Here is a 26,937-nt window from a genome sequence, read left to right on the forward strand (position 1 = left end):
TCACTGTCTACTACACCTCCAATCTTTGTATCATCAGCAAACTTGCTGATCCAATTTACCACATTATCATCCAGATGATTGATATAGATGACAAATAACAATGGACCCAGCACTGATCCCTGTGGCACACCACTAGTCACAGGCCTCCACTCAGAGAAGCAATTCTCTACCACCACTCTCTGGCTTCTTCCATCGAGCCAATGTCTAATCCAATTTACCACCTCTCCATCTATACCTAGTGACTGAATTTTCCTAACTAACCTCCCATGCGGGACCTTGTCAAGGGCCTTACTGAAGTCCATGCAGACAATATCCACTGCCTTCCCTTCATCCACTTTCCTGGTAACCTCCTCGAAAAACTCCAATAGATTGGTCAAACATGACCTACCACGCACAAAGCCATGTTGACTCTCCCTAATAAGCCCGTCTATCCAAATGCTTGTAGATTCTGTCTCTTAGTACTCCCTCCAATAACTTACCTACTACTGACGTTAAACTCACCGGCCTATAATTTCCCGGATTACTTTTCGATCCTTTTTTAAACAACGGAACAACATGAGCCACTCTCCAGTCCTCCGGCACTTCACCCGTAAGACAGCGACATTTTAAATATTTCTGCCAGGGCCCCTGCAATTTCAACACTCGTCTCCTTCAAGGTCCGAGGGAACACTCTGTCAGGTCCCGGGGATTTATCCACTTTAATTTTCCTCAAGACAGCAAGCACCTCCTCCTTTTCAATCTGTACAGTTTCCATGGTCTCACGACTTGATTCCCTCAATTCCATAGATTTCATGCCAGCTTCCTTAGTAAATACAGAGGCAAAAAACCTATTTAAGATCTCCCCCATTTCCTTTGGTTCCGCACAAAGCCGACCACTCTGATCTTCAAGAGGACCAATTTTATCCCTTACAATCCTTTTGCTCTTAATATACCTGTAAAAGCTCTTTGGATTATCCTTCACTTTGACTGCCAAGGCAACCTCATGTCTTCTTTTAGCCCTCCTGATTTCTTTCTTAAGTATTTTCTTGCACTTCTTATACTCCTCAAGCACCTGATTTACCCCTTGTTTCCTATACATTTCATACAACTCCCTCTTCTTCTTTATCAGAGTTGCAATATCCCTTGAGAACCAAGGTTCCTTATTCCTATTCAATTTGCCTTTAATCCTGACAGGAACATACAAACTTTGCACTCTCAAAATTTCCCCTTTGAAGGTTTCCCACCTACCAATCACGTCTTTGCCAGAGAACAACCTGTCCCAATCCACGCTTTTTAGATCCTTTCTCATTTCTTCAAATTTGGCCTTCTTCCAGATAATATTGACAGCTAGTACCTTTTTGTCCTGGGTTGAAATCTCTAACACTAGAGGGTATGTATGAGATGAGGGGGGAAAAATTCAAAGATTAGTTTCAGGGCAAAATTTACTTTATACACAGATAGTGGTGGGTTCTGGAATATGCTGCCAGGGGTAGTGGCAGATAGGACAGTGGTATTTAAGGAGCAGTTGTAGAAGTATGTTAATATACAGAGAATGGAGAGATTTGGGCCATGTGCATGGGGTAGGGATTAGGTGACATTAGCTTAATTAGTTCAGTACAATATTGTGGATAAAATGGCCTATTCCTGTGCTGCTCCATGTTCTGAAAGGAATAGATCCCCTCTGTTGCCAAAGTGGTAATCTATGCATGGAACTGAAGGATGTGAACAAGATACCAAATGAGCTAAAAACAAAACTGCTGAAGGAACTCAATGAATCGGGCAGCATCTGTAGAAGAAAACAGACATTAACATTACAGGTTGAGGCTCTTCACCTCACTGAAAGAGTGGAGGAGAGGTAACCATTATAAATGAGTGGGATAAGAACTAAATGAATAGTTCTCATCAGTATTCATCAGAAAGAAGGCCATGGAGACTGGAAAGTTAAGTAAGGCAAGGGTAAATTGATGGTCTGGAATATATCCATACAAAGATGGATGAAGTGAGAGAAATCTTGGAACACATTAGGGTGGGTAAGTCACCAGGATTAGACAGGATCTATCCCAAGATATTAAGGGAAAAGCAAAGATTGTTGCAGATTTGCTAGCCACCTAAGTACAACAATGGAAGTAGGGATAAGCCTGTGAACTACAGGTTGGTGAACATTATTTCGTTCCTAGCAAAGTTGCTGGAAAACACTGAGGGACTGATATACACTCACTTGAAAGACATGGACTGATTAGGAGTTTATATAGCTTTGTGCAGAGGAGAGTGTGTCACACAAATGTGATTGTTTATTTGAGCAGGTAACCAAGGAGACTAATGAATGCAACATTGTGTTTATGGACTTCAGTAAGGCTTTTGACAAGGACAACATAATAGGCTGATCCGGAAAGTGATGTCACAATCCGAGGTGTTTTGGTGAACTGAATCCAAAATTGTCTGGGTAGTAGGAAGCAGCCATTCCCAATATCCTTTGTTTCCACCAGATTTACAAACTCGCTCTTCACTCCACTTTGACAAATACAGTACTGTCCAAAAGTCTTAGGCACCATAGCTATATACAAGTACACCACTTGGAAGTTTTCATGTTTTATTGTTTTACTGCAGTGAATCACAGAGGATTTAATTTGACTTTTTTGACACTGATCAACAGAAAAGATTCTTTCATGTCAAAGTGAAAGCAAATTTCTACAAATTGGTCTAAATTCATTACAATTACACACAATATAATTGATTGCATAATTACTTGCCTCCTTCAAGTCAGTATTTAGCAGATCCACCTTTGGCAGCAATTACAGCCTTCAGTCTGTGTGAATAGGTCTCTATCAGCTTTGTACATCTGGACACTTCAATTTTTCTCCATTCTTCTTTACAAAACTGCTCAAGCTCCGTCAGATTGCATGGGTATCATGAGTGAACAGCCCTTTTCAAGTCCAACCACAAATTCTCAATTAGATTGAGGTCTGGACTCTAACTTAGCTATTCCAGGACATTAACTTTGTTCTTAAGACATTCCTGTGAAGCTTTGGCTTTATGCTTGGAGCCATTGCCTTGCTGGAAAACAAATCTTCCCCCAAGTCGCAGTTCTCTTGCGGACTGCATCAGGTTTTCCTCCAGGATTTCCCTGTATCTTGCTGCATTCATGTTACCTTCTACCTTTACAAGCCTTTCCTGGCCTGCTGCAGTGAAACATCCCAAAGCATGATGCAGCCACACCATGCTTCACAGTAGGGATGATATAATAAACCTGATATTATATTCTGATATGTTTTTGATGGTGTGCGATGTTTGATTTAGTCTGATGGCCGAAAAGTTCAATTTTGGTTTCATCAGAACTTAGAACCTTCTTCCAGCTGACTTCAGTCTCCCACATACCTTCTGGCAGACTGTAGCCGAGATTTCATGTGAGTTCTTTTCTCCCCCAGAGGCTTTCCCTTTGTCACTCTCCCATAAAACTGCGACTGGTGAAGAACCCGGGCAACAGTTGTTGTATGCGCAGTCTCTCTCATCTCAGCCACTGAAGCTTGCAACTCCTCCAGAGTTGTCACAGGTCTCTTGGTGGCCTCCCTCACTAGTCCCCTCCTTGCATGGTCACTCAGTTTTTGAGGACTGCTTGCTCAAGGCAGATTTACAGCTGTGCCATATTCTTTCCATTTCTTGACGATTGACTTAACTGTAATTCAAGGGATATTCAGTGATTAGGAAATTTTCTTGTATCCATCTTCTGACTTGTACTTTTCAGTAACCTTTTTTGTAGAGTTGATAGGAGTGTTCCTTTGTCTTCATGGTGTAGTTTTTGCCAGGATACTGACTCACCAGCAGCTGGACCTTCCAGATACAGGTGTATTTTTACTACAGTCAATTAAAACACCTTGACTGCACACAGGTTCATATATAGCCTGGACACCTTAACTAATTGTGTAACTTCTAAAACTAATTGGCTGCACCAGTGATGATTTGGTGTGTCATATTAAAGGGGGTAAATTCTTACATAATCAATTATTTTGAGTTTCATATTTGTAACTAATTTAGGTCATTTTTGTAGAGATCTGTTTTCACTATGCCACGAGTCTTTTTCTGTTGATTAGTGTCAAAATAGCTAAATTAAATCCACTGTGATTTAGTGTTGTAAAGCAATGAAACATTAAAACTTCCCTAGGGTTGGGGGGGGGGGGGGAAGAGAGGTGAAAACTTTCTATAGGCACTGTATACACGTGCCTAAGATGCTTGCACAGAACATATTAGATAGTCAGAACTCTTCATTCCCCAGCACAGTGGAGTCTAAAGCTAGAAGGGGCAGAGGGCAAGAGGGGAAGGGAAGAGGGCAGAAATTTAAAGGAAATCTGAGGATGATGATTATTTGGAACTAACTGCATCTGGAGGTGGTGGAGACAGATATTCTTATGCCATTTAAAATACATTTAGACAGATACTTCTTAGAAAGGAAGAGAGTAGAAGAATGTGAGACTAATGTAGGCAAATGGAATTACACAGAAGGACATCATGGTCAGCTTAAAAACTGCGTGCCAGAAGGATCCATTACTGGACTGAGTGAATGCATTAGGTGTGATTCAGCAACTATGCGACTTGCCTGGGCAAGTACTAGGCAATGAATCTGGTCATGTGACAGATCTCTCAGTGGCAGAGCATTCTGGAGACAGTAACTACAACTCCACAACCTTTTACCATAGCCTTAGAGAGGGATAGGAGCAGATGGTATGGAAAAGTATTTAAATGGTGAGTGCAGGGGAAGGGTGGTGGGGTGAAGGAACCATGGTTGACAAAAGATGTGCAACATCTCATCAAGAGGAAGAAAGGATTGGACAGAGCCCTTGAAAGTTATAAGATGCCAGGAAGAAGCTTGAGATGGGACCTAGGAGAATAAAAGGGGACATGATAAAATCTCGGCAAGTGCGATTGAGGGGAACTCCAAGGTGTTCTAACATGCATGTGACGATCAGAAGGATGACTATAGAAGGAATAGGAGCAGTCAGGATGAAGGAGGAAACATATGCCTGGAGTCAGTGGAGGTAGGGGAGATCCTTAATGAATACTTTGCTTCACTATACTCCAGTGAAAGGGACCTTGACGAATGTGAGAACAGTATAGACAGGGTAATATGCTGAAACCATAACATTAAGGAGGATGTGTTGGAACATTTGAAAAGCATTAAGATAATTAAGTCCCCGAGGCCGGAAGGAATACACTCCAAGTTATTACTAGGAACAAGAGAAGAGATTGCTGCGCCTTTGGAGATGGTCTTTGCATTCTCACTGCCATAGAAGTAGTACCAGAAGACTGGAGGGTGGCAAATGTTATTCCTTGGCTCAAGAGCAATAGGGATAATTCTGGGAATTACAGGCCAATGGTTGATGAATTATTAGAAAGGATTCTTAGAGTCAGGAAGGACATGTCACACGAGCCTAATTGAATCTGCAAGGCTGTATTCTGGGACCCCTACTCTTTGTAATATTTATAAGTGACTTGGATGAGGAAGTGGAAGGGTGAATTAATAAGTTTGAAGATGACATGAAGGTTGGTGATGTTGTGGATAGTGTAAAAGGTTCTTGTATATTAAAATAGGACATTGACAAGATGCATAGCTGGTCTGAAGAAGTGGGTGTGATACACCTTGGAAGGTTGAATGTGAAGGCAGAGTAGAGGGTTTATAATAGGATTTCTAACAGCATGAGGTCCACATCCATCAATCTCTCAAAGTTGCTGCACAAGTTGATAGAGTTGTTAAGAAGGTGTGTGTTAAGAAATGCATCATTTGCAGCAAATCAAATCAGCAAGGAAATCTTAGATGGACACAGGGATGAAGGAAAAGTGGAGGGTTACATGGGAGGAAAGAATTAGATTGATCTTGAAGTAGGTTAAAAGGTTGGCACAACATCATGGGCCAAAGGGCCTGTACTGTTCTGTGCAAAACCATGCCAGTTCAGTACTGAGTTATCTTGCTGGAAAGAGTGAAGGTCGATTCAGATAATGTGCTCAAAGTTAGTAGAGTTGGCAAAACATGCATCTTTTGTGCTTTGTTAAGGGTGGAAAATGCCAACTTATAAGTGCACAAACACATTTTCCTCCCTAGAGCATAACAAAACAAAAAAACCTCAATGTTAAATAAATCTCAGCAATTCCTTATTGCTGAGGAACTTGTATCTGGTTAGAACTTATACTGTATCTGTTCGATGCATGTGTCACAGACACCCATTTCTTTCTTCCATTTTCAGGTTCTACAATGTGGGCACTGAAATCACCTTCATGTTAAATTTCCTTTGGCGGTTCGGGGTGCATTTTATAATGTGGGTTATCTAGTTCGATAACATTTTTAGTACAAATAATTTTTAGTACACTCTACTTTGTAGATCCCAACTCAGTCTCCACTGCCATCACCAGCCAAAGTTTTTTGTTACCACGTCATATCTGCATTTCTATTATTTCCTGTCATGACTTGCACCATTTCTTCATTAGTCCTTTTCCAATAGTGTTTTATGCAAAATGATCAATTTTGTACATTTCTGTTTGATTCAGCAATAAATATGGTATATATAATAGTTGGTACAAGAGCTTTTGTGGATTTTTTTTTATTCCTGACAGAATACTTAACCAGGAAACACAAGGGATTAGCTGCTGGAATCCAGAGCCAAAAAATATGCTGGAGGAATTCAGTTGGTTAGAGGGCAATCATGGAGGCAAATGGATAGGCAATATTTCAGGTCAAGACTCTTCAACAAAATATTTAAGAACATGCACTGTATTTACTAACTGTTTAATTTTCCGGTTGAGGTTCAACATTTATCATTACTTTATCAAGGTATACAAGGAGGTTTTACCAGTTTATTTTCTAGATAAGGAAGTGACAGTGGAAGGGTAGTAGAACTGGACTGACATGAAGCTAAAAGAGGCAGTATTTAGAATTTGGGTTTGAGTCACTTTACAGCTTCATTCCATATGTGTGGTACAGACAATGTTGAAGTAAAAGCTGCAGCACATTTCCAGGCACAGAATTTAAAATGCAAGCACTTAAGGAATGGATTCATGAATCATGCTCACTAAGTTGCATCTCCCATAATTTCTGCTAATTTGCCAGTCACTCTGGTAAGGCTACATCCCTATTAGTCATCAATGACAACATGAATTATGTTTGGACAACGCAATGCTGAGTCTACTGCTATTAGGTCCTTAGTCTGTGTCTAGTATATAAAGAAACTGAAATAATATATTCAGAGCACAACTTTGCAAGCAGTTATAGTTTGACAAATGATAAAACCTCAGGGTAAGCAAATATGGTCACCAATACGAGCCCACTTTTATGGTGACGCTATTATCTTTGTTAGTCTTCAAACATGCACAATTATTGTAAACATACAGTAAAGAGTGAAAGCAAAATTAGCAGTTAAAGAGACTTCCAGGATAATGATGTAGATGCTCCAACTACAAGCTTTGGAACAGGGGTTCCCAACTCTTTTTTATGCCATGGACCCTTAACATTAACTGAGGGGTCCATGATCCCAGGGTGAGAATTCCTGCTCTGGAGGATCTATGACATTTGATCTTTTATGCTAAACTGCACTTTTGCAGCAAAGTCTGAGAAAACCACAGATGCTGATGTCTGCAGGGCAACATCCAACCCAAAGGAAGTTTGCTTTCACCTAGTTCTGCTATTCATGCCAAACCATTCAAGAACATGCAGCTTTATAAGACCTTAAGATACAGGAGAAGAATTAGGCCATTTGGCCCATCAAGTCTGCTCTGCCATTTCATCTTGACTGATCCAATTTTCCTCTCAGCCTCAATCTCCTCCTTCTCCCCATATCCCTTCATGCCCTGACCAATAAATAATCTATCAAGCTCCGCCTTAAATATACATAAAGATTTGGCCTCCACAGCTGCCTGCGGCAACAAATTCTACTGATTCACCACTCCCTGGTGAAATAAATTCCTCATCTCCATTCTAAATGGACAGCCTTCTATTCTGAGGGGGTGTCCTCCGGTCTTAAGATTCTCCCACCACAGGAAATATCTTCTCCACATCCACTCTGTCAAGGCCTTTCACCATTTGATAGGTTTCAATGAGGTCGCCCCTCAATCTTCTGGATTCTAGTGAATACAGGCTCAGAGCCATCAAATACTCTTGCTATAACAAGCCATTCAATCCTGAAATAATTTCCGTGAATTCCCTTCAAACCCTCTCCAGTTTCAATACATCCTTTCTAAGGGGCCCGAACCTGTTCACAATACTACAAGTGAGGCCTCACCAGTGCTTTTATAAAGTTTCAACATTACATCCTTCCTTTTATATTCTAGTCCTCTTCAAATTAATGCTAATATTGCATTTGCCTTCTGCACTGCACACTCAACCTGCAATATTAATTTTCAGGGAATCCTGCACAAGGATTCCCAGGTCCCTTTTCAACTCAGATTTTTGTATTTTCTCTGCATTTAGAAAATAGTCAACCCTTCACTTCTTCTACCAAAGTGCATGACCATACATTTCCTGACACTGGATGCCATTTCTTTGCCCATTCTCCTAATCTAAGTCCGTCTGTAGCCTCTACTTCCTCCAAACTCCCTGCCCCTCCAGCTATCTTCATATAGTCTGCAGACTTTGCAACAAAGCCATCAATTCCAACATCTAATTGATATATAATGTAAAAAGAATCAGCCCCAACACAGACCCGTGGAACACTAGTCACTGGTGGCCAACCAGTAAAGGCTTCTTTTATTCCCACTCTTCGCCTCCTGCCAATTAGCTACTGCTTTATTCATGTTAGAATCTTTCCTGTAATAACACAGGCTTGTAGCTTGTTAAGCAGCCTCACGTGTGGCACCTTTTCACTAAGGCCTTCAGAAAATCCAAGTACACAACATCAACTGATTCTCCTTTGTCTATCCTGCTTGTTACTTCTTCAAAGAATTCCAACAGATTTGTCAGACAAGATTTTCCTTTGAGGAAATCATGCTGACTACGGCCTATTTTATCATGTGCCTCCAAGTACCCTGAGACCTCATCCTTAATAACTGACTCCAACATCTTCTCAACCACTGAGGTCAGACTAACCAGCCCATAGTTTCCTTTCTTCTGTCTCTCTCCCTTCTTGAAGAGTGAAGTGACATTTGCAATTTTCCAATCTTCCTGAAATATTCCAGATTCTAGTAATTCTTAAGAGATCATTACAAATGCTTCCTCCACAATCTCTTTAGCCACCTCTTTCAGAACTCTGGTGTGTACATCATCTGGTCCAGGTGACTTAGCTACTTCAGACCTTTCACTTTCCCAAGAACCTTCTCTCTAGTTATGGTATCTTCATGCATATCTTCACGTGGCCAAGTGGCTAAGGCATTGGACTAGCGACCTGAAGGTTGTGAGTTTGAGCCCCAGCCGAGGCAACGCGTTGTGTCCTTGAGCAAGGCACTTAATCACACATTGCTCTGCGACGACGCTGGTGCCAAACTGTATGGGTCCTAATGCCCTTCCCTTGGACAACATTGGTGTTGTGGAGAGGGGAGACTTGCAGCATGGGCAACTGCTGGTCTTCCATACAACCTTGCCCAGGCCTGCGCCCTGGAGAGTGAAGACTTTCCAGGCGCAGATCCATGGTCTTGCAAGACTAACGGATGCCTTAATTTTAATGCATTTCATGCCCCGACACCTGGAAACGTAAATTATTTCTGGCTATAATCCGCAATGGCCACAGAGGAGGAAGACACCTTTATATCATAGAATCTACAGCAGCAACAATTGCATCACCTCTGATCTGTGCCGACATTTACGTGCCAGGCAGCACCTAATTAAATAGCTTGTTTATTTCGGCTTTTTTCTTAAAGATGTGCTGAGTGCATTCCAGCTACCGCTGTACCACTGCATGCTTCGTGGATCGGTATCGGGTCGTTGCCCGGAGGGTGGGGGCTACTGCACCACCCCAACCTCCGACCACTCAGCCTAACACACCATCATCAGTGTGCTCGATGTCTTCCCGATTCCCATGTGATACTACACTGTACATACATTATTTCTACTTTATATAGGCTATGTATTTTTAGGTGTTACTTGGTATGATTTGGCAGCTTCAGAGCTACAAGGTTACTGGAGAGGGTGTTTTTGCCCAGAGCGCTTGTGCCGTGTTTCTGCCGAGAACGCTTTTCGCTACGGAGAACAGTGTGGCAATGATTGTGGAAAAGTATTTCTACTTTATATAGGCTGTGTATTCATCATATCATTCCTGCTTTTACTATATGTTACTGTTATTTTAGGTTTTGTGTGTTATTTGGCATGACTTGGTAGGTTATTTCTAGGTCTGCGAACAAGTTTTTCCTATATAGATTAATGGTAATTACTTCTTCGCTTTACGACATTCCAGCTTACGAACCGTTTCATAGGAATGCTCTACCTTCGGATGGCGGGAGAAACCTGTACTTTATACTTGTACTTTATACTTTATTGTCGCCAAACAATTAATACTAGAACGTACAATCATCACAGCGATACTTGATTCTGCGCTTCCCGCTCCCTGGATTACAAATCGATAGCAAATATTAAAAATTTAAATTATAAATCATAAATAGAAAATAGAAAAATGGAAAGTAAGGTAGTCCGGTCTTGGACAGGACAACTTCCATACCAGGTTGTGATGCACCCTAGAAGAATGCTTTCTATGGTGCATCTATAAAAAATTAGTGAGGGTTTTAGGGGACAGGCCAAATTTCATATGGAATTTATGTGAAAATAAACAAACAAAATGTACACAAAGAACTGAAGTTTATTAAATATAACAATCGTAGGCTCTCAGTCCACAGCAGGAGGCTATTAAGAGATTTTGCTTTGCAAAGTGTTAAGGGGGCTCCAAGGTCAATTTCTGTAATCAGCATTTTCTGTGGTATGCCACTGGTCAGGTCCCAAGGGCACCAGACCAGTGACTTTCAACCAGTATGCTGCTCATCAATTTAAATTAACAAGTCCACTAATTCAGGTGCACAATCACAGTATCTCACTCATTGCATTGCCGTGCTTCTAAAGACCTATTCGTTCTCATTCTCAGTTTTCTGCCCGTTCACTGGATCCCAATTTCCCAATTTCATATCGTCTGACCTTATTGACCAACCCCTTGTGCCAGAACTTATTGAAAGTTTCCAAAAATTCAAGACCACCACCAGTCATTATTTCCACTGGTTACATCTTCAAAAGGACACTGCCACATTGGAGTGATACCCCTTTTAGAATCTACATAACCAATATTCAATCCTGAACTTTTCTGCATTGTCTCTTATTAAGTCCTTCATTTATATGAGTGCTTCTCAGGTTATATGACATTGCACACAAGGTCGCATCATCAATTGTATCTTCAGCCATCTAGTCTCCTTTGATTTTTCTTGGATCTTTTGGTCACTCATCAACCATCTCCTTTACACGAGCCAATTTTTGTCTGATTACACTTCTGTTCAATGTTGTGAAATTTCCCTTATTTAATATTATACAATAATGATTTATATACATTTCAAAAATGTCAAATGTGACACAAAAAGGAGGGAAACATACATAAAGGATTTGAAGGAAGCAGTAACCGCCTGTAAGTATACATCAGCCACTTTCAGGCTGGTAACCAGTATTGAGTCTGCAGTAATTTACAATATATATTAACAAAGGGGCATGTTAATGGGCTATAGCAAATGATATCAAAACCGATGAGAAACAAAGCCAAGGACACATTTTAAGATGTATTAATAGATTTAGAGAAAGAGCAAAAAAAATAGTAAGTGGAATAAATATGTAAAAATGTCCAGTTGTTTCATTTGTAAGGATGATAAAACAGACCAAATAAAGATAGTAGAAAGCTGCAGCACAAAGGGATTTTGGAGATCTTGTACATAGAAGCTAGCATATAGGTACAGCAAGTAATTGAGAAAACAAATGTGACATTGGCTTTTATTTCAGAGCGTTAAATACAAGGAAAACATGGTACATGAGGTCATGTCTCGAGTAGTGTTAAAAGCTTTGGGGCTTCTGCTAATTTAAGGAAAGGTATCACTGGAGTCAGTAGAAAGGTTTACTTGGAAATCCCAGATACTGACAGATAGATCATTTATGTGGAAAGCTGGACAGGTTGGGTTCAGACTCAGAAGTTTATAAAAGACTGAGAGTGATCTGACTTAAGAACTCAAGAAGAGAATTAGGAAAGCCATAAAAAGTCAATGGCAAGTAGGAATAAAGAGAATCCCAAGGCATTCAAGAGCAAGAGGATAACCAGGTTCAACCACTCAAGGATAAAGGAGGGACCATTTGATTGGATGCTGAGGATGTGGGTGAGGTCCTTAATGAGTATTTTACATCAATATTTACCAAGGAGGATAGGGAGCTCAGTGCTGAGTGTATTGAAATGCTAGGGCGTGTTGATGTAGAGGAGGAGTAGTGCTGGGTGTCTTAAAGAGCATCAAGTCGGTTAAGTCCCCAGGGCCCAATGGAATATTCCCCAAGTTATTGACTTCAACACAATCCTCCGATACTTCTCTGGCAGAACGAGCTGGCAACTCCGAGGTCAGTCTGGGGTTGATGTGACCTGATATAAGATCTGGTTCTGCAACTCCAACTAAGGCTATTCTCTCAGTAACGGAGGCACCAATGCATGTTTCCTCTACTCTGCCTGAGCAACATCTCCCTTTTCAACCACTGCTCGAATGGCACCAATGCCCATCTCGCTGAGCAGCTGCCACTTTCCCAGATCTCTATTCCTGAAGCTGATTTGTCTTCAGAGTTGTCAGGTTACAGTAAACTTGGGGAATGGCAGCATCAGAAGCTCCCAATTGATCCACTGCTTAATCCTGCCCCTCCTTTCCCTCTGCCTTCACAGTGATGGCAAACTGACACAGGGCCTTCACCCCCGGGGCAGGAACGCTCTCCCACTCCTCGTCCCTGTCCAGTCCTTCATGCGCCCTTCGGGACAAAGCATCAGCATCAATGTTCTTACTTCCCAGCTGGTACTTCAGGTTGAAATCATAGGCAGACAACGCTGCCAACCACCGATGGCCTGTGGCATCCAGTTTCGCCGAGGTCAGGATTTATGTTAGCTGGTTGTTGTCCGTCCTCACCTCAAACCTGGCCCCATAGAGGTAGTCACTCAGCTTATCCCCCACTGCTCATTTCAATGCCAGAAATTCCAACTTGAGCGTGGGATAGTTTTTCTCGGAGGGCGACAGACTACGGCTGACAAACGCAACGGGTCTCAATCTGGTGCCCTGATCCTGATACAGGACGCCCCCAAGCCCTCTCGGCTGGCATCTGTGTGTAGTACATACGGCAATCAGGGGTCCGCAAAAGCCAGCACCGGTGCCTAGGTCAGCAGCTCCTTCAGCAACTGAAAGACCTCCTCACATTTTGCATCCCACCTTGGCCAAAGGGCTCTGATGGGCGAAAGTACTCTCCACCCTCCTGACCTTTCTTCCCCAAAAAAGGGCAACCACACAGAAGCTGATTCAACAGGTGACTCACTTTTGCGTAGCCTTTCACGAACCTCCGATAGTAACCACAGAACGCGCGGAACGAGTGCAGAGCGCTCACAGCTTGGGAACTTGGCCAAGTGGTCACCGCCTCTATCTTAGCCAGATCTGTAGCTACTCCATCCCGTGAGACTATGTGCCCAACACAGCTAACAGACGTTTGACAGAACTGGCATTTGTCCAGGGAACGTTTTAACCCTTCAGCTTTCAGCTGCCCCAGCACCTTCAGCAGCCTCATTTCATGTTCTTCCAAGGTGGATCCAAACACTATGAGGTCATGCAGATACACCAATACCTTAAGTAAGTTCATATCCCCCACCATCTCCTGCATGACCCACTGGAAGGTTGCAGGGGCTCCCGATATGCCCTGGGGCATCCTTTCGAACTGGAAAAATCCCAGTGGACATATAAATGCCATCTTCTCTTTGTTGGCCTCACTCATGGGGATCTGGTAATATCCACTCAAGTCCAGCACACTGAATCACTTTGTACCACCCAGACAGACCAGTGCATCTTCGATCCTCGGGACTGTACACTGGTCAGGGACGGTGTGGCTGTTCAGGGTCCTATAGTCCACATGTGTACCTACCCATTCTTCTTTCGGGTCACTATTATTGGGGACACATAGGGGCTTCAGGACATGATGATGATCCCAGCTTCCTTCAACTTACACAGATGCTGCCAAATGTCTTCCACCTCTTCAGGGGCCGGTCTCCGTGACCTCTCCAAACGGTTTGTCCTCGGTCACCCAGATAGTATGATGAGTGCTCTTGGAACGATCCACATCAAACTCATCAGTGGAAACGACACCTTCCAGCTTCAACATCTTCTCTACCAACCTCCTCTTCCAACCCACAGGAACCGAGAAGTCCCCGAAGTTGAAAGACTCAGCTGTCAACTTTCCCCCTTTTTCCAATAGTTTCTCCCTGGCTTGTCCCAGAGGGACACTAGACATTACCATCACCAGGAACAGATGTGCAACACGTAACTCCCGCTTGAAGGTGACCACCCTAACCCAATTACTGCCATCCTGCTCGCCTGTACAACCAAGGGCTTCTGCAGTAAGGGACTCACCAGTACGCCAGCAGGAAATCCCGACTCCCCCTCGTGGTCTTCAGGAGCATCCACTAAGAGGACCTCGCCTTCAGACACTCCAGGAAATTTGGGGGTCCCCATCACTGTCGCTACTTCCCCGGACCGAACCATCATTGGCTTTAACTGGGTGAACCACACAGTTCCTCATCTAAATTCAGTATCCAGCCCAATACAGCCATGCACTTCCTCAAAAGCAGCTCGAAACACCGGGTTCATGGACAATGTTCACAGAAAGCTCTCGCCAGCCTTCTCCTTGCAGGCCCCCATGAGTCTCCTCACAAGAGGGATATTGGTCCTCACCAGAACTGAAACACTGCCCTTCTCTTTTTTTTTAATTTTATTTTTATTTGGATAAGGAATTCACAAGTATCATGTACTTTTTCCACACTTATAACCTTTTCCTTTTTTTATGTATAAAACTATAATTATTTATACATTCTTAAGTACACATTGAGATGATATAAAAGGAAATTAGACACTTAAATAGATAATTATGTACAGTGGTAATTCTAATCTATTAGGCTAAGTAAAGGTATTAGTTGTTAAGAAACATAGTAACAATAGTTTCCATAAATCCCTTCTGGACCATTTCTTCTGGTCCAAAATGTTGTATGTAAGCCTATGTAACAACCATTGTAGGTGTTTATATCCTAACTTGTTCACGCTTACTCCTGCCCCCAGACATAATTACCCAATCCCTATGTACTTATTTACTTAATTTTATCATTTTTTATCCCTTTCCCAAATCTTTTCCTTTACTTGTATTAATTCTCTATTTTCCAAAAGAAAACAAAAACAGTAAACATTTAGACTGGGGGTGCTTACGTTAGCAATATTACTGTGTTGATGAGAACAGCAGTATAAATCATTAGGAGAGTCATCTAAAGTCTGCTCGCATTGGGGTTATATATTCAATCCATTTATTCCAGATCTGATAAAATTTTTCTTTTTGAATTCTCAGGGAGTAAGTCAACTTTTCCATTTTAAATATTTCCAAGATAATTTCGTGCCAATCTTCTAATGTAGGTGGTATTGGATTTAGCCACTTTCTAGTGATTGATTTCTTACTTGCCGCTAAGAGGGCCTGCAGCAAACACTGCCCTTCTCAATAGGTTCTGGACAAACCAGCACCAATGTATCAGAGACCTCAGAGACTCCCACATCGGCCTCTGAAAACTCCAGCTTCACTGACAAATAACCATCATAGGGATAATCACCAGCACTGAGACCCCAGATCTCCAGTGCCCTGAATGGTGTCAATGGTAAATGCTTGCGATACCAGTTGTAAAATGAACAGTACAAGAACGTGACCTGCAACCTGGTGTCGAACATGGCTTCAGCATAAATACCCTCTATCCGTAGTGACACACTGGAGCATGGTCCCACTAAGCCTTCAGGAATAGGGTCTTTCGCTGTCAGGAGTTCCTTGGTATAATGCTGGGAACATGTTCCCCTAGAGACACCAGGCTGTTCCCTTACTGGGTCTCCTCTATGTTTTCCCAATGATTCTCTTTGCTTAGGTACCAAGGGGCTCACTCTCCTTCTCCCATGACACCGGCTGCTAGCAGCCCTCCCATTGTTTGTCCCCTTAAGGGATCCATCCCCCCATCAGATCCCTCATATGGGGGGGGGTAGTCACACCCACTGATAACAGCTGAGACATTTCCATTCTCAACTCTGCCACAATCTCCTCTACCGCTCCCTGGAGGCAGGCTATCCGTGGTCACTTCACGGAGCTCTTCTGCACCTCTGACGCGTCCTCCTCCTCCCGTACTTCTCTGATCAGCTCAACAAGAGAGATGGGGGGGGGTGCATCTTACAAGACTGTCAGAGACCACAAACAATCAGGTCCTGGGACTGGGTGCCCTTGACTATCTGGTCCATTCTTAACTGATCCACCTCAGCCGCTTGAATGACCCCTCTACACTGCAAACAATTTAGCTGCCTCTCTAGCTGAAAAATGTAAGCAGAAAGCTTCTCCCCCATCTCCTGAGGCATGTTCTGAAACCCCACCATGAGCTCCAGTGGGCTCGCTGTCATACCAAAGCTGCCCTCCAAAGTGCCCAGATAATCGGCAAAGTTAGCTAAAGGTGGACCTGTTTTCACAGCTCTCACCACGTCAGCGGCCAACCCCCTCAAACTCTCACACAATCTCTACATCATCAGAGCATTGCCACTCATCTAACAACCTGAGAGGTCTGCTCCATCCAAGTCTCATACCCTCTTCTGCTTTAGGGGTGGCCGTTATTCCAGAGAGTAGGCGGAGCCTACCATAGCAGGGACTTTGAACCTGGGCATTTATCCATTTATTCGACAGAGGTAAAGGCGGATACCTCAGAATTCTCACTTTTCACTGGGAGACGGGGACTAATTAGACATTCCAAATCCAACCACTCCTTGCCCTCACTCCTCAGAAACAATAGAACCCTGTCTTTGAAGTCTCTGGCCCCAGCTACAGGAAGCTCGACTTGTGACTCGCCCGCTCCGTTACATTTCCCCTCCTCCCTGACAGTATGGGCAGGCCATGGCCCCGCCTTACCTGGGGCACTGATAGAAGCAGGCAGATCCGTTACATCAGTGCTAGTCTGAACTAAATCAAGGTCTGAGCCCGCCATTTTTATCAGATCTCTGCCCTACAACCGCAGCATTGCCACAGCTTTAACCGTACTCAAAAACTGAATTAACAATTCATCTGGGGTACGAATATCCACCCCACTCAACATGCATGCATTAGTTATCTGTAACCCCAAGGAAGCACACCATCGCTCCACCCCACCAGCATCCATACCAGTAGACTTAAACACACAACCCTCAATGCTCAGGGCAATCACACTGAAGGCAGCTAGATATTGATTTCATGGAATCTGGCTGTCCTTGTGTATAAATAATTTTACAGGCACACAGTGTTTTATTCAATCCTTTTGTTTTGAAGGTTGAGAAAAAAGATCGTTACCATTATGTAATGTTGTGGCAAGAACCACCTTACTGCTGACAGTCTGTTCGTTGCCTGAAAGTATTTATTTGCCTCAGATGAAGCAACACAAGGATTTACTGGACTGATCCCTGGGATGACAAAGGTGTTGGTGGATGGTACAAGGATGTTATCAAGATAAGGAGTGGACTAGGCCGAAAAATGAAAAAAGGTAGTTAAATAAAGGGCTTTAAAATAAATAGTGGTGCCTCTGACAAGTACAAAAGACAGAGGTTATCTCAATGAGATTGATCCTGGATCCAGGGAAATGTTTCCCTGTCTAAGAAAACTAAAGCAATTGGGGATGTTGTTCAGAGGCTCAGAATGTTGATTGCTTTAAAATGAGATGGAAAAAATTCTTCAAACTGCTGCAATTGGTGTTTTGGCAAGAGCAAATCTGCAAAATTATCGACAAAGGACAAAACAGTGGCCCAGTTTCAGCACAATGGAAAACATGTACCAGAGCCTGGCAAGAAAGGAGAATACATGCCGATATAAGAGTATAACTCCAATCAGAGTCAGAAAAACAGTACACAGACTGACATAATTTCTGAATATGAATGCAAGCACATTTGTAATAAGCTAACTGAAGTTTTGAATTCAATAAAATCAGATGAATACAATGCAATATCCAATAGGAGACCTGATTTCAAAGTTATCACTGCAGTGAATTAAACATTCAAGGATACTTGAAGAATAAAATGGAAATGGAGGCAGAGCAGCCCTGAGATTTAATTAAAGGCCGTGGAAAGAAAGAATTTTAGGCACAGATTGATTTGAGTGCATCTCAGAAGCAACATGGGATAGAAAACACTTGTGTAAAATTATCTATTGATCTAGCACAGGAAGCACAGCACAAATCAGAAAACTTCAGATCAGAAAGCTTCAAGTTCCTCAGCATCCACATCACTGAGAACCTCACAAGCTCTGTAGACACCAGCTGTGTGGTGAAAAAGGCACACCAGCACCTCTTTCATTCTAGATGGTTGAGGAAGTTTGGTATGGGCCCCCAAATCCTAAGAACTTTCTACAGGGGCACAATTGAGAGCATCCTGACTGGCTGCATCACTGCCTGGTATGGAAACTGTACCTCCTTTAATTGCAGGACTCTGCGGAGTGGTGCTGTCAGCCCAGCGCATCTGTAGTTGTGAACTTCCCATGAATCAGGACATTCACAAGGACAGGTGTGTAAAAAGGGCCTGTAGGATCACTGGGGACCCAAGCCATCCCAACCACAATCTATTCCAGCTGCTACTATCCGGGAAGCGGTACCACAGCATAAAAGCCATGACCAACAGGCTCTGGGACAGCTTCTTCCACCAGGCCATCAGACTGATGAACTCATGCTGACTTGAGTGTACTCTATATTACATTGACTGTTCTATTTATTATAAATTATTATAAATTACTATGATTGCACATTGCACATTTAGATGGAGAGGTAACGTAATGATTTTTACTCCTCATGTATGTGAAGGATGTAAGAAATAAAGTCAATTCAATTCATATATGTAATAAGGGTAAAACCATAACCATGAGGGACTTAAATCCAAACAGACTCCACAACAAAAGTACTGATATTAAAAAAATCAGAATGCATTTGTAAAGGTATAGAAGGTGGGTTTCGGAATCCGTGTGTTAAAGAGGCAAAGAACAGGTTAATAGGAAATCCTTACCAACAAAATGAGAAATTGTATTCAATAGTAAGGAAATCAGGGAGAGCTTAAACATTTTCTGTCTGTCTCTGCTCCGCAGGAGACACAGAAAACCTCTGAGAAATAATGGAGAGCTACTGGTCTAGAGTAAATAACACAAAAGAAGTTAGTTTTCAAAACAAAATTAAATGCCAGGACCAGATATCTAGAAGACTACAAATGTAACTCCAATATTTAAGAAAAGAGGGGAAAAAAATCTGTAAACCAGTTAGATAGATATAAAGAGGGAAAATGCTAGAATCTATTCAATGGTAATAAGGAGCTTGGAAAATAACAATAGGATTAGGCAAGGTCAACATAGATCTTTGGAAGGGTTATCATGTTTAATGAGCAGCAAGCAAGTAGGAAGCTTAAAGAGGGTTTGAAAGCACTACTGAAGTCACCTTGCTCGAATTACATAGAGCCATGATGAGTGCATATCTGAAACTGTGTGCACCTTCGGTCAATATCTCCATAGGGTAAGCTTAGTCTGAGTGCAGCAAGTGTTCATGAGATGGATTCCCAGAATGGCAAATTCGTCATATGTGACACTTAATTTTGGAGGAATGAAAGATGATCTCATCACAACAAAGAAAATTCTTTCAGGATATATACATAATTGATATTTCTCCTGGCTTGTGCACTGGAACCAAGGTCACAACTCCATACTTGTGGAATATGAAACATGAAATTTCTACACCAAATGGTGGCAGGTCTTAGAAGTTCACTATCTAAGATGGCAGTGAAGGCTTCATCATGGAGCCTATTTTAAGTAAGCATCAAAAGTTGTTTAGATACTAATCAAGAGATATGGGGTTAATGCATAAAAGCAGCACTGAAGTGAAAGATCCATCACAAGAGCCTGAAGAGCACTCCTGCTATTTTGTTCTTGGAATGCAGAATAACCTCCTCCTTCTTGAGTTAATGTCAACATTTCCTCTAATTTGCTTCACTGCGCAGACCAACCATTGCTCTGAGCAAAACATTTTTACACACCTGAAAACTGCGCAGCACTTCAAATTACGCTTTTTCATAATATGTATACTATGAATACTTAGAATGAAAATTGAAAATTCACATACTTTTGACTTATATACTAATTGAAGGGTATAATGAAGTACAGTGCAACAAAGAAAATCTTTCATGTTTCATAAACTTTTGCTAGCTGCATCCAATTCCAACTGTGTGGCAACAAAGGCTATGTGCGCAGGAGCATTTCAGTTACTGTGCATATGTTTTGCCTGTGAGCTATAAGTTGGACTCCAGTTTCAAAAACGAAAAAAGTCACTTGTCTACTTGACATATCTATTAAATATTCTTGGAGTAATGTTGCTCACGAGCCACGTAAATTACAAGTTCAAAACCTCACGGACTATTATCACGATACCAAAAATCAAACAGTATGTAAGCACAGAAATGGTAAGGAATCCTGCCTAAAAATTGTTGAATAATGAAATGTGGAAATGCAGATCGTAATGTGGGGGAAAAATTCTAACCTCTTTCAACTGGTCATTGCTTCCCCAGGATGCTGAACGTTTGTGAGATCCTTTCTTTTTTTCAGAGATCTCTTCTGCCCAGGCGTTTGGAGTCTGTCAAGAAAAAAATAAATAAATCACTGCTTTGAAAACAAGCTCATTTGCCTTCAATAAACCAAATCAGAAAAAAAATGCTGCATGTGTTGCAAATCCAATAGCTGGAAATCTTCACCGGGATATGCTGTACTGGGAAGAGGAAGAGAGTTAATTTCAGATAACCAGCTTTCCAGTTTCTATCAAAACCTACTAGTTCTGATAAAAGATCAGACTTAAGTATTCTCACCACTGATTCTGCCTGGCCTGCTGAGGATTTGCAACATTTTTTCTCTAGATTTCTAACAGCCTCAATTCAAACATTTTGTTTTCTCTCTCCTGTTTCCATTCACTTACATACAGTTCCTCTAGACTTACCAGATGCAGTTCACAAGCCTTCACCAACCTTAGCCAGCAAAAGCATAATTTACTCAAATCTCTTACTCTCAAACATCACAATTATCTCTTTTCTCTACAACTTAAAGCACAATTTCAAACTTTTTCCCAGTTCTGACCAAAGTCACTGGCCCAAAATGTTTCTTACAACTACCCCGCAACATTTGATGCTGAACTGCTATATTTCTCCAGCAATTTCTAATTTGATATTATAAGCATAAGCAATATGGATCATAATTGTATGGAAATAGCTATATGAATACTCCTCTTAATGAAATGAACTTAACTTATATCATTTCAGCAAAGCTATACACTCAATGGTTACTTTATAGGTACACCTGTGTGTTAGTGCAAATATCTAATCAATCATGCAACAGCAACTCAATGCATAAAAGCATGCGAACATGGTCAAGAGGATCAGTTGTTGTTTAGACCAAACATCAGAAGGAAGAAGAACTATGATCTACATGACTTTGACCATGGAATGATTGTTGGTGCCACATGGGGGTGGTTTCAGCATCTCAGAAACTGATCTCCTAGGATCTAGCGTTTTTAGGGAATGGTACATAAAACAGAAAAAGAATCCAGTGAGTGGCAGTTCGTTGGGCAAAAGCACCTCGTTAATGAGAGAGGTCAGAGGAGAATGGCCAGATGGGTTCAAGCTGGTAGGAAGGTGACAAATACTCAAATTACTACACATTACAACGGTGGTGTGCAGAAGAGCATTCCTGAACTCACACCATGTCGAGTCTTGAAATGGATGGGCTACAGCAGCAGAAAATCATGAACATAACCTCCTGTACCTACTAAAGTAGCCATTGAGTGTATATCTTACATTGTTTAGTCATAGTCATACTTTATTGATCCTGGGGGAAATTGGTTTTCGTTACAGTTGCACCATAAATAATAAATAGTAATAAAACCATTATTAATTAAATAGTAATATGTAAATTATGCCAGGAAATAAGTCCAGGACCAGCCTATTGGCTCAAGGTGTCTGACCCTCCAAGGGAGGAGTTGTAAAGTCTGATGGCCACAGGCAGGAATGACTTCCTATGATGCTCTGTGTTGCATCTCGGTGGAATGAGTCTCTGGCTGAACGTACTCCTGTGCCCAACCAGTACATTATGTAGTGGATGGGAGACATTGTCCAAGATGGCATGCAACTTGGACAGCATCCTCATTTCAGACACCACCGTGAGAGAGTCCAGTTCCATCCCCACAACATCACTGGCCTTACGAATAAGTTTGTTGATTCTGTTGGTGTCTGCTACCCTCAGCCTGCTGCCCCAGCACACAACAGCAAACATGATAGCACTGGCCACCACAGACTCGTAGAACATCCTCAGCACCATCCGGCAGATGTTAAAGGATCTCAGTCTCCTCAGGAAATAGAGACGGCTCTGACCCTTCTTGTAGACAGCCTCAGTGTTCTTCGACCAGTCCAGTTTATTGTCAATTCGTATCCCCACGTATTTGTAATCCTCCACCATGTCCACCCTGACCCCCTGGATGGAAACAGGGGTCACCGGTACCTTAGCTCTCCTCAGGTCTACCACCAGCTCCTTAGTCTTTTTCACATTAAGCTGCAGATAATTCTGCTCACACCATGTGACAAAAGTTTCCTACCGTAGCCCTGTACTCAGCCTCATCTCCCTTGCTGATGCATCCAACTACAGCAGAGTCATTAGAAAACTTCTGAAGATGACAAGACTCTGTGCAGTAGTTGAAGTCCGAGGTGTAAATGGTGAAGAGAAAGGGAGACAAGACAGTCCCCTGTGGAGCCCCAGTGCTGTTGATCACTCTGTCGGACACACAGTGTTGCAAGCACACGTACTGTGGTCTGCCAGTCAGGTAATCAAGAATCCATGACACCAGGAAAGTATCCACCTGCATCGCTGTCAGCTTCTCCCCCAGCAGAGCAGGGCGGATGGTGTTGAACGCACTGGAGAAGTCAAAAAAACAGACCCTCACAGTGCTCGCTGGCTTGTCCAGGTGGGCGTAGACACGGTTCAGCAGGTAGACGATGGCATCCTCAATTCCTAGTCGGGGCTGGTAGGCGAACTGGAGGGGAATCTAAGTGTGGCCTGACCATAGGCCGGAGCAGCTCCAGAACAAGTCTCTCCAGGGTCTTCATGATGTGGGAGGTCAATGCCACCAGTCTGCAGTCATTGAGGCTGCTGGGGCGCGGCGTCTTCGGCACAGGGACGAGGCAGGACGTCTTCCACAGCACAGGAACCCTCCAGAGCCTCAGGCTCAGGTTGAATACATGGCGAAGTACTCCACATAGCTGAGGGGCACAGGCTTTGAACACCCTGGTACTGACACCATCCAGTCCTGCAGCCTTGCTCAGGTTGAGACGTTTCAGCTGTCTTCTCACCTGTTCAGCTGTGAAGCCCACCGTGGTGCTTTCGTGTGGGGAAGGGGTATAGTCATGAGAGCAGGGTGGAGAATTGTGAGGAGGGGTAGGAGGGGAGAGTGGAATATGTGTTGCTTGGGGGCCGACAACAGATGACTTATGTGGGGGATGGGCAGGGGCCACAATGTCAAATCTGTTAAAGAACAGGTTAAGTTCGTTGGCCCTGTCCACACTGCCTTCAGCTCCTCTGTTGTTATTTTGCTGGAACCCAGTGATGGTCCTCATCCCCCTCCAGACCTCTCTCATGTTGTTCGGCTGGAGTTTCCACTCAAGCTTCCTCCTGTACCTATCCTTAGCCTCCCTGATCCTGGCTTTCGGGTCCCTCTGTATTGCCCTCAGCTCCTCCCTATTTCCATCTCTAAACACCCCCTTTTTAGCGTTCAGGATGTCCTTAATGTCCTTTGTTACCCATGGCTTGTTATTTGAATAACAAAGGACAGTTCTTGTCGGAACATTGCAGTCCACACAGAAGATGTAATCAGTGATGCACTCTGTGAGCCCATCAATATCCTCTCCATGTGGCTCACAGAGTGCCTGCCAGTCTGTCACCTCAAAACAACCCTGGAGCGCCTCATAAGCCTCCTCCAACCATTTTCTCACTGTTTAAGCATTAGTAACACACAAAATGGTATTTAATTGTCAGCAGTATTAGAAAAAAAAACAAAAATTCAACTAAATACTTCTAGTTTGGTGTCCCCAAGTTAATTACCCTCAATCTATAAATGCATGCATATTTTGGACTATTTTAAAACATAAACAAAACATACAAATATAACTTGTCTCAAATGATGATGTGCATGCTAATAATTTTCTCAACACTTGGGCACTTCAGACAAAAGTTAGCAGCATGATTAAAAGGACTGAAATAGTAAGCCATGCATCTATTACTTTCACTGTGATTATCTTTGTTCTATTCAACAGTATGAAGAAACAGAAATGTCACTCACCCTCAAAGACACAACTGTGATACAGGATAAGGATGTGCATGTGTGGGTGTGTGGAGGATGGTGCAAATTACAATTAACAATCAAATTTCAAACCCTACAATCATCTGCCATTTCGTATCTTGGTTCACAAAGGGTGAGGTAATGCACAGAAATACATAGAACTGATAAAGTTCTACCTCATGATCAATATATTGATTTCAGCATTTTTTATGGAAATGAATAAATAGAAACATAGAAACATAGAAAATAGGTGCAGGAGTAGGCCATTCGGCCCTTCGAGCCTGCACCGCCATTTATTATGATCATGGCTGATCCTCCAACTCAGAACCCCGCCCCAGCCTTCCCTCCATACCCCCTGACCCCCGTAGCCACAAGGGCCATATCTAACTCCCTCTTAAATATAGCCAATGAACTGGCCTCAACTGTTTCCTGTGGCAGAGAATTCCACAGATTCACCACTCTCTGTGTGAAGAAGTTTTTCCTAATCTCGGTCATAAAAGGCTTCCCCTTTATCCTCAAACTGTGGCCTCTCATTCTGGACTTCCCCAACATCGTGAACAATCTTCCTGCATCTAGCCTGTCCAATCCCTTTAGGATTTTATACGTTTCAATCAGATCCCCCCTCAATCTTCTAAATTCCAACGAGTACAAGCCCAGTTCATCCAGTCTTTCTTCATATGAAAGTCCTGCCATCCCAGGAATCAATCTGGTGAACCTTCTTTGTACTCCCTCTATGGCTTTCCTCAGATTAGCGGACCCAAACTGCACACAATACTCCAGGTGTGGTCTCACCAAGGTCTTGTACAACTGCAGTAGTACCTCCCTGCTCCTGTACTCGAATCCTCTCGCTATAAATGCCAGCATACCATTCGCCTTTTTCACCGCCTGCTGTACCTGCATGCCCACTTTCAATGACTGGTGTATAATGACACCCAGGTCTCGTTGCACCTCCCCTTTTCCTAATCGGCCACCATTCAGATAATAATCTGTTTTCCTATTTTTGCCACCAAAGTGGATAACTTCACATTTATCCACATTAAATTGCATCTGCCATGAATTTGCCCACTCACCCAACCTATCCAAGTCACTCTGCATCCTCTTAGCATCCTCCTCACTGCTAACACTGCCACCCAGCTTCGTGTCATCCGCAAACTTGGAGATGCTGCATTTAATTCCCTCATCCAAGTCATTAATATATATTGTAAACAACTGGGGTCCCAGCACTGAGCCTTGCGGTACCCCACTAGTCACCGCCTGCCATTCTGAAAAGGTCCCATTTATTCCCACTCTTTGCTTCCTGTCTGCTAACCAATTCTCCATCCATATCAATACCTTACCCCCAATACCGTGTGCTTTAAGTTTGCACACTAATCTCCTGTGTGGGACCTTGTCAAAAGCCTTTTGAAAATCCAAATATACCACATCCACTGGTTCTCCCCTATCCACTCTACTAGTTACATCCTCAAAAAATTCTATGAGATTCGTCAGACATGATTTTCCTTTCACAAATTCATGCTGACTTTGTCCGATCATTTCACCGCTTTCCAAATGTGCTGTTATCACATCCTTGATAACTGACTCCAGCAGTTTCCCCACCACCGACGTTAGGCTAACCGGTCTATAATTCCCCGGTTTCTCTCTCCCTCCTTTTTTAAAAAGCGGAATTACATTAGCCACCCTCCAATCCTCAGGAACTAGTCCAGAATCTAACGAGTTTTGAAAAATTATCACTAATGCATCCACTATTTCTTGGGCTACTTCCTTAAGTACTCTAGGATGCAGACCATCTGGCCCTGGGGATTTATCTGCCTTCAATCCCTTCAATTTACCTAACACCACTTCCCTATTAACATGTATTTCGTTCAGTTCCTCCATCCCACTGGACCCTCTGTCCCCTAATGAGAGAAGGTAGTTCACGTAGGTGTATTTAAGGCAGAGATTGATAGGTATCTGAGCAGCCAGGGCATCCTGGTTATGGTGAGAAGGCAGGGGAGTGGGACTAAATAGGAGAAAATGGATCAGCTCATGATAAAATGGCAGAGCAGACTCAATGGGCCGAATGGCCTACTTCTGCTCCTTTGTCTTATGGTCTTATAGACTGTTAAGTAGACATAATGTACCTTATTCTTATACATCAATGAAGTAGCCTCTTCTTAATCATGGAAAGCAATTTTAAGACAGTTTGTTTTCTCCATAAATCAGGTGAGAAAGGCTACTGGATATCACCTTTATTCACCTACATTCTTTTAAAAAAAAATTTTTAGAGATACAGCACAGCAACAGACCCTTCTGCCCAAAGAACCCACACCGCCCAATTACACCCATGTGACCAATTAACTGACTAATGCGTACGTCTTTGGAAGGTGGAAGGTGC

At 42.6% G+C, this 26,937-nt stretch overlaps 1 protein-coding gene across 1 annotated transcript in view; it reads right to left on the minus strand.

Annotated features, from left to right (window-relative positions):
• Positions 1-26,937, minus strand: part of fam117bb (family with sequence similarity 117 member Bb) — a 219,564-nt gene that overhangs the window by 121,985 nt on the left and 70,642 nt on the right. Inside the window, exon 3 of the mRNA XM_063051555.1 lies at positions 20,730-20,822. Coding sequence (XP_062907625.1) covers positions 20,730-20,822 — 93 coding nt within the window. The remainder of the gene's footprint in view (positions 1-20,729; positions 20,823-26,937) is intronic.

Source organism: Mobula hypostoma, chromosome 6 (genome assembly GCF_963921235.1).
Source record: "Mobula hypostoma chromosome 6, sMobHyp1.1, whole genome shotgun sequence".
NCBI classification, from domain to species: domain Eukaryota; kingdom Metazoa; phylum Chordata; class Chondrichthyes; order Myliobatiformes; family Myliobatidae; genus Mobula; species Mobula hypostoma.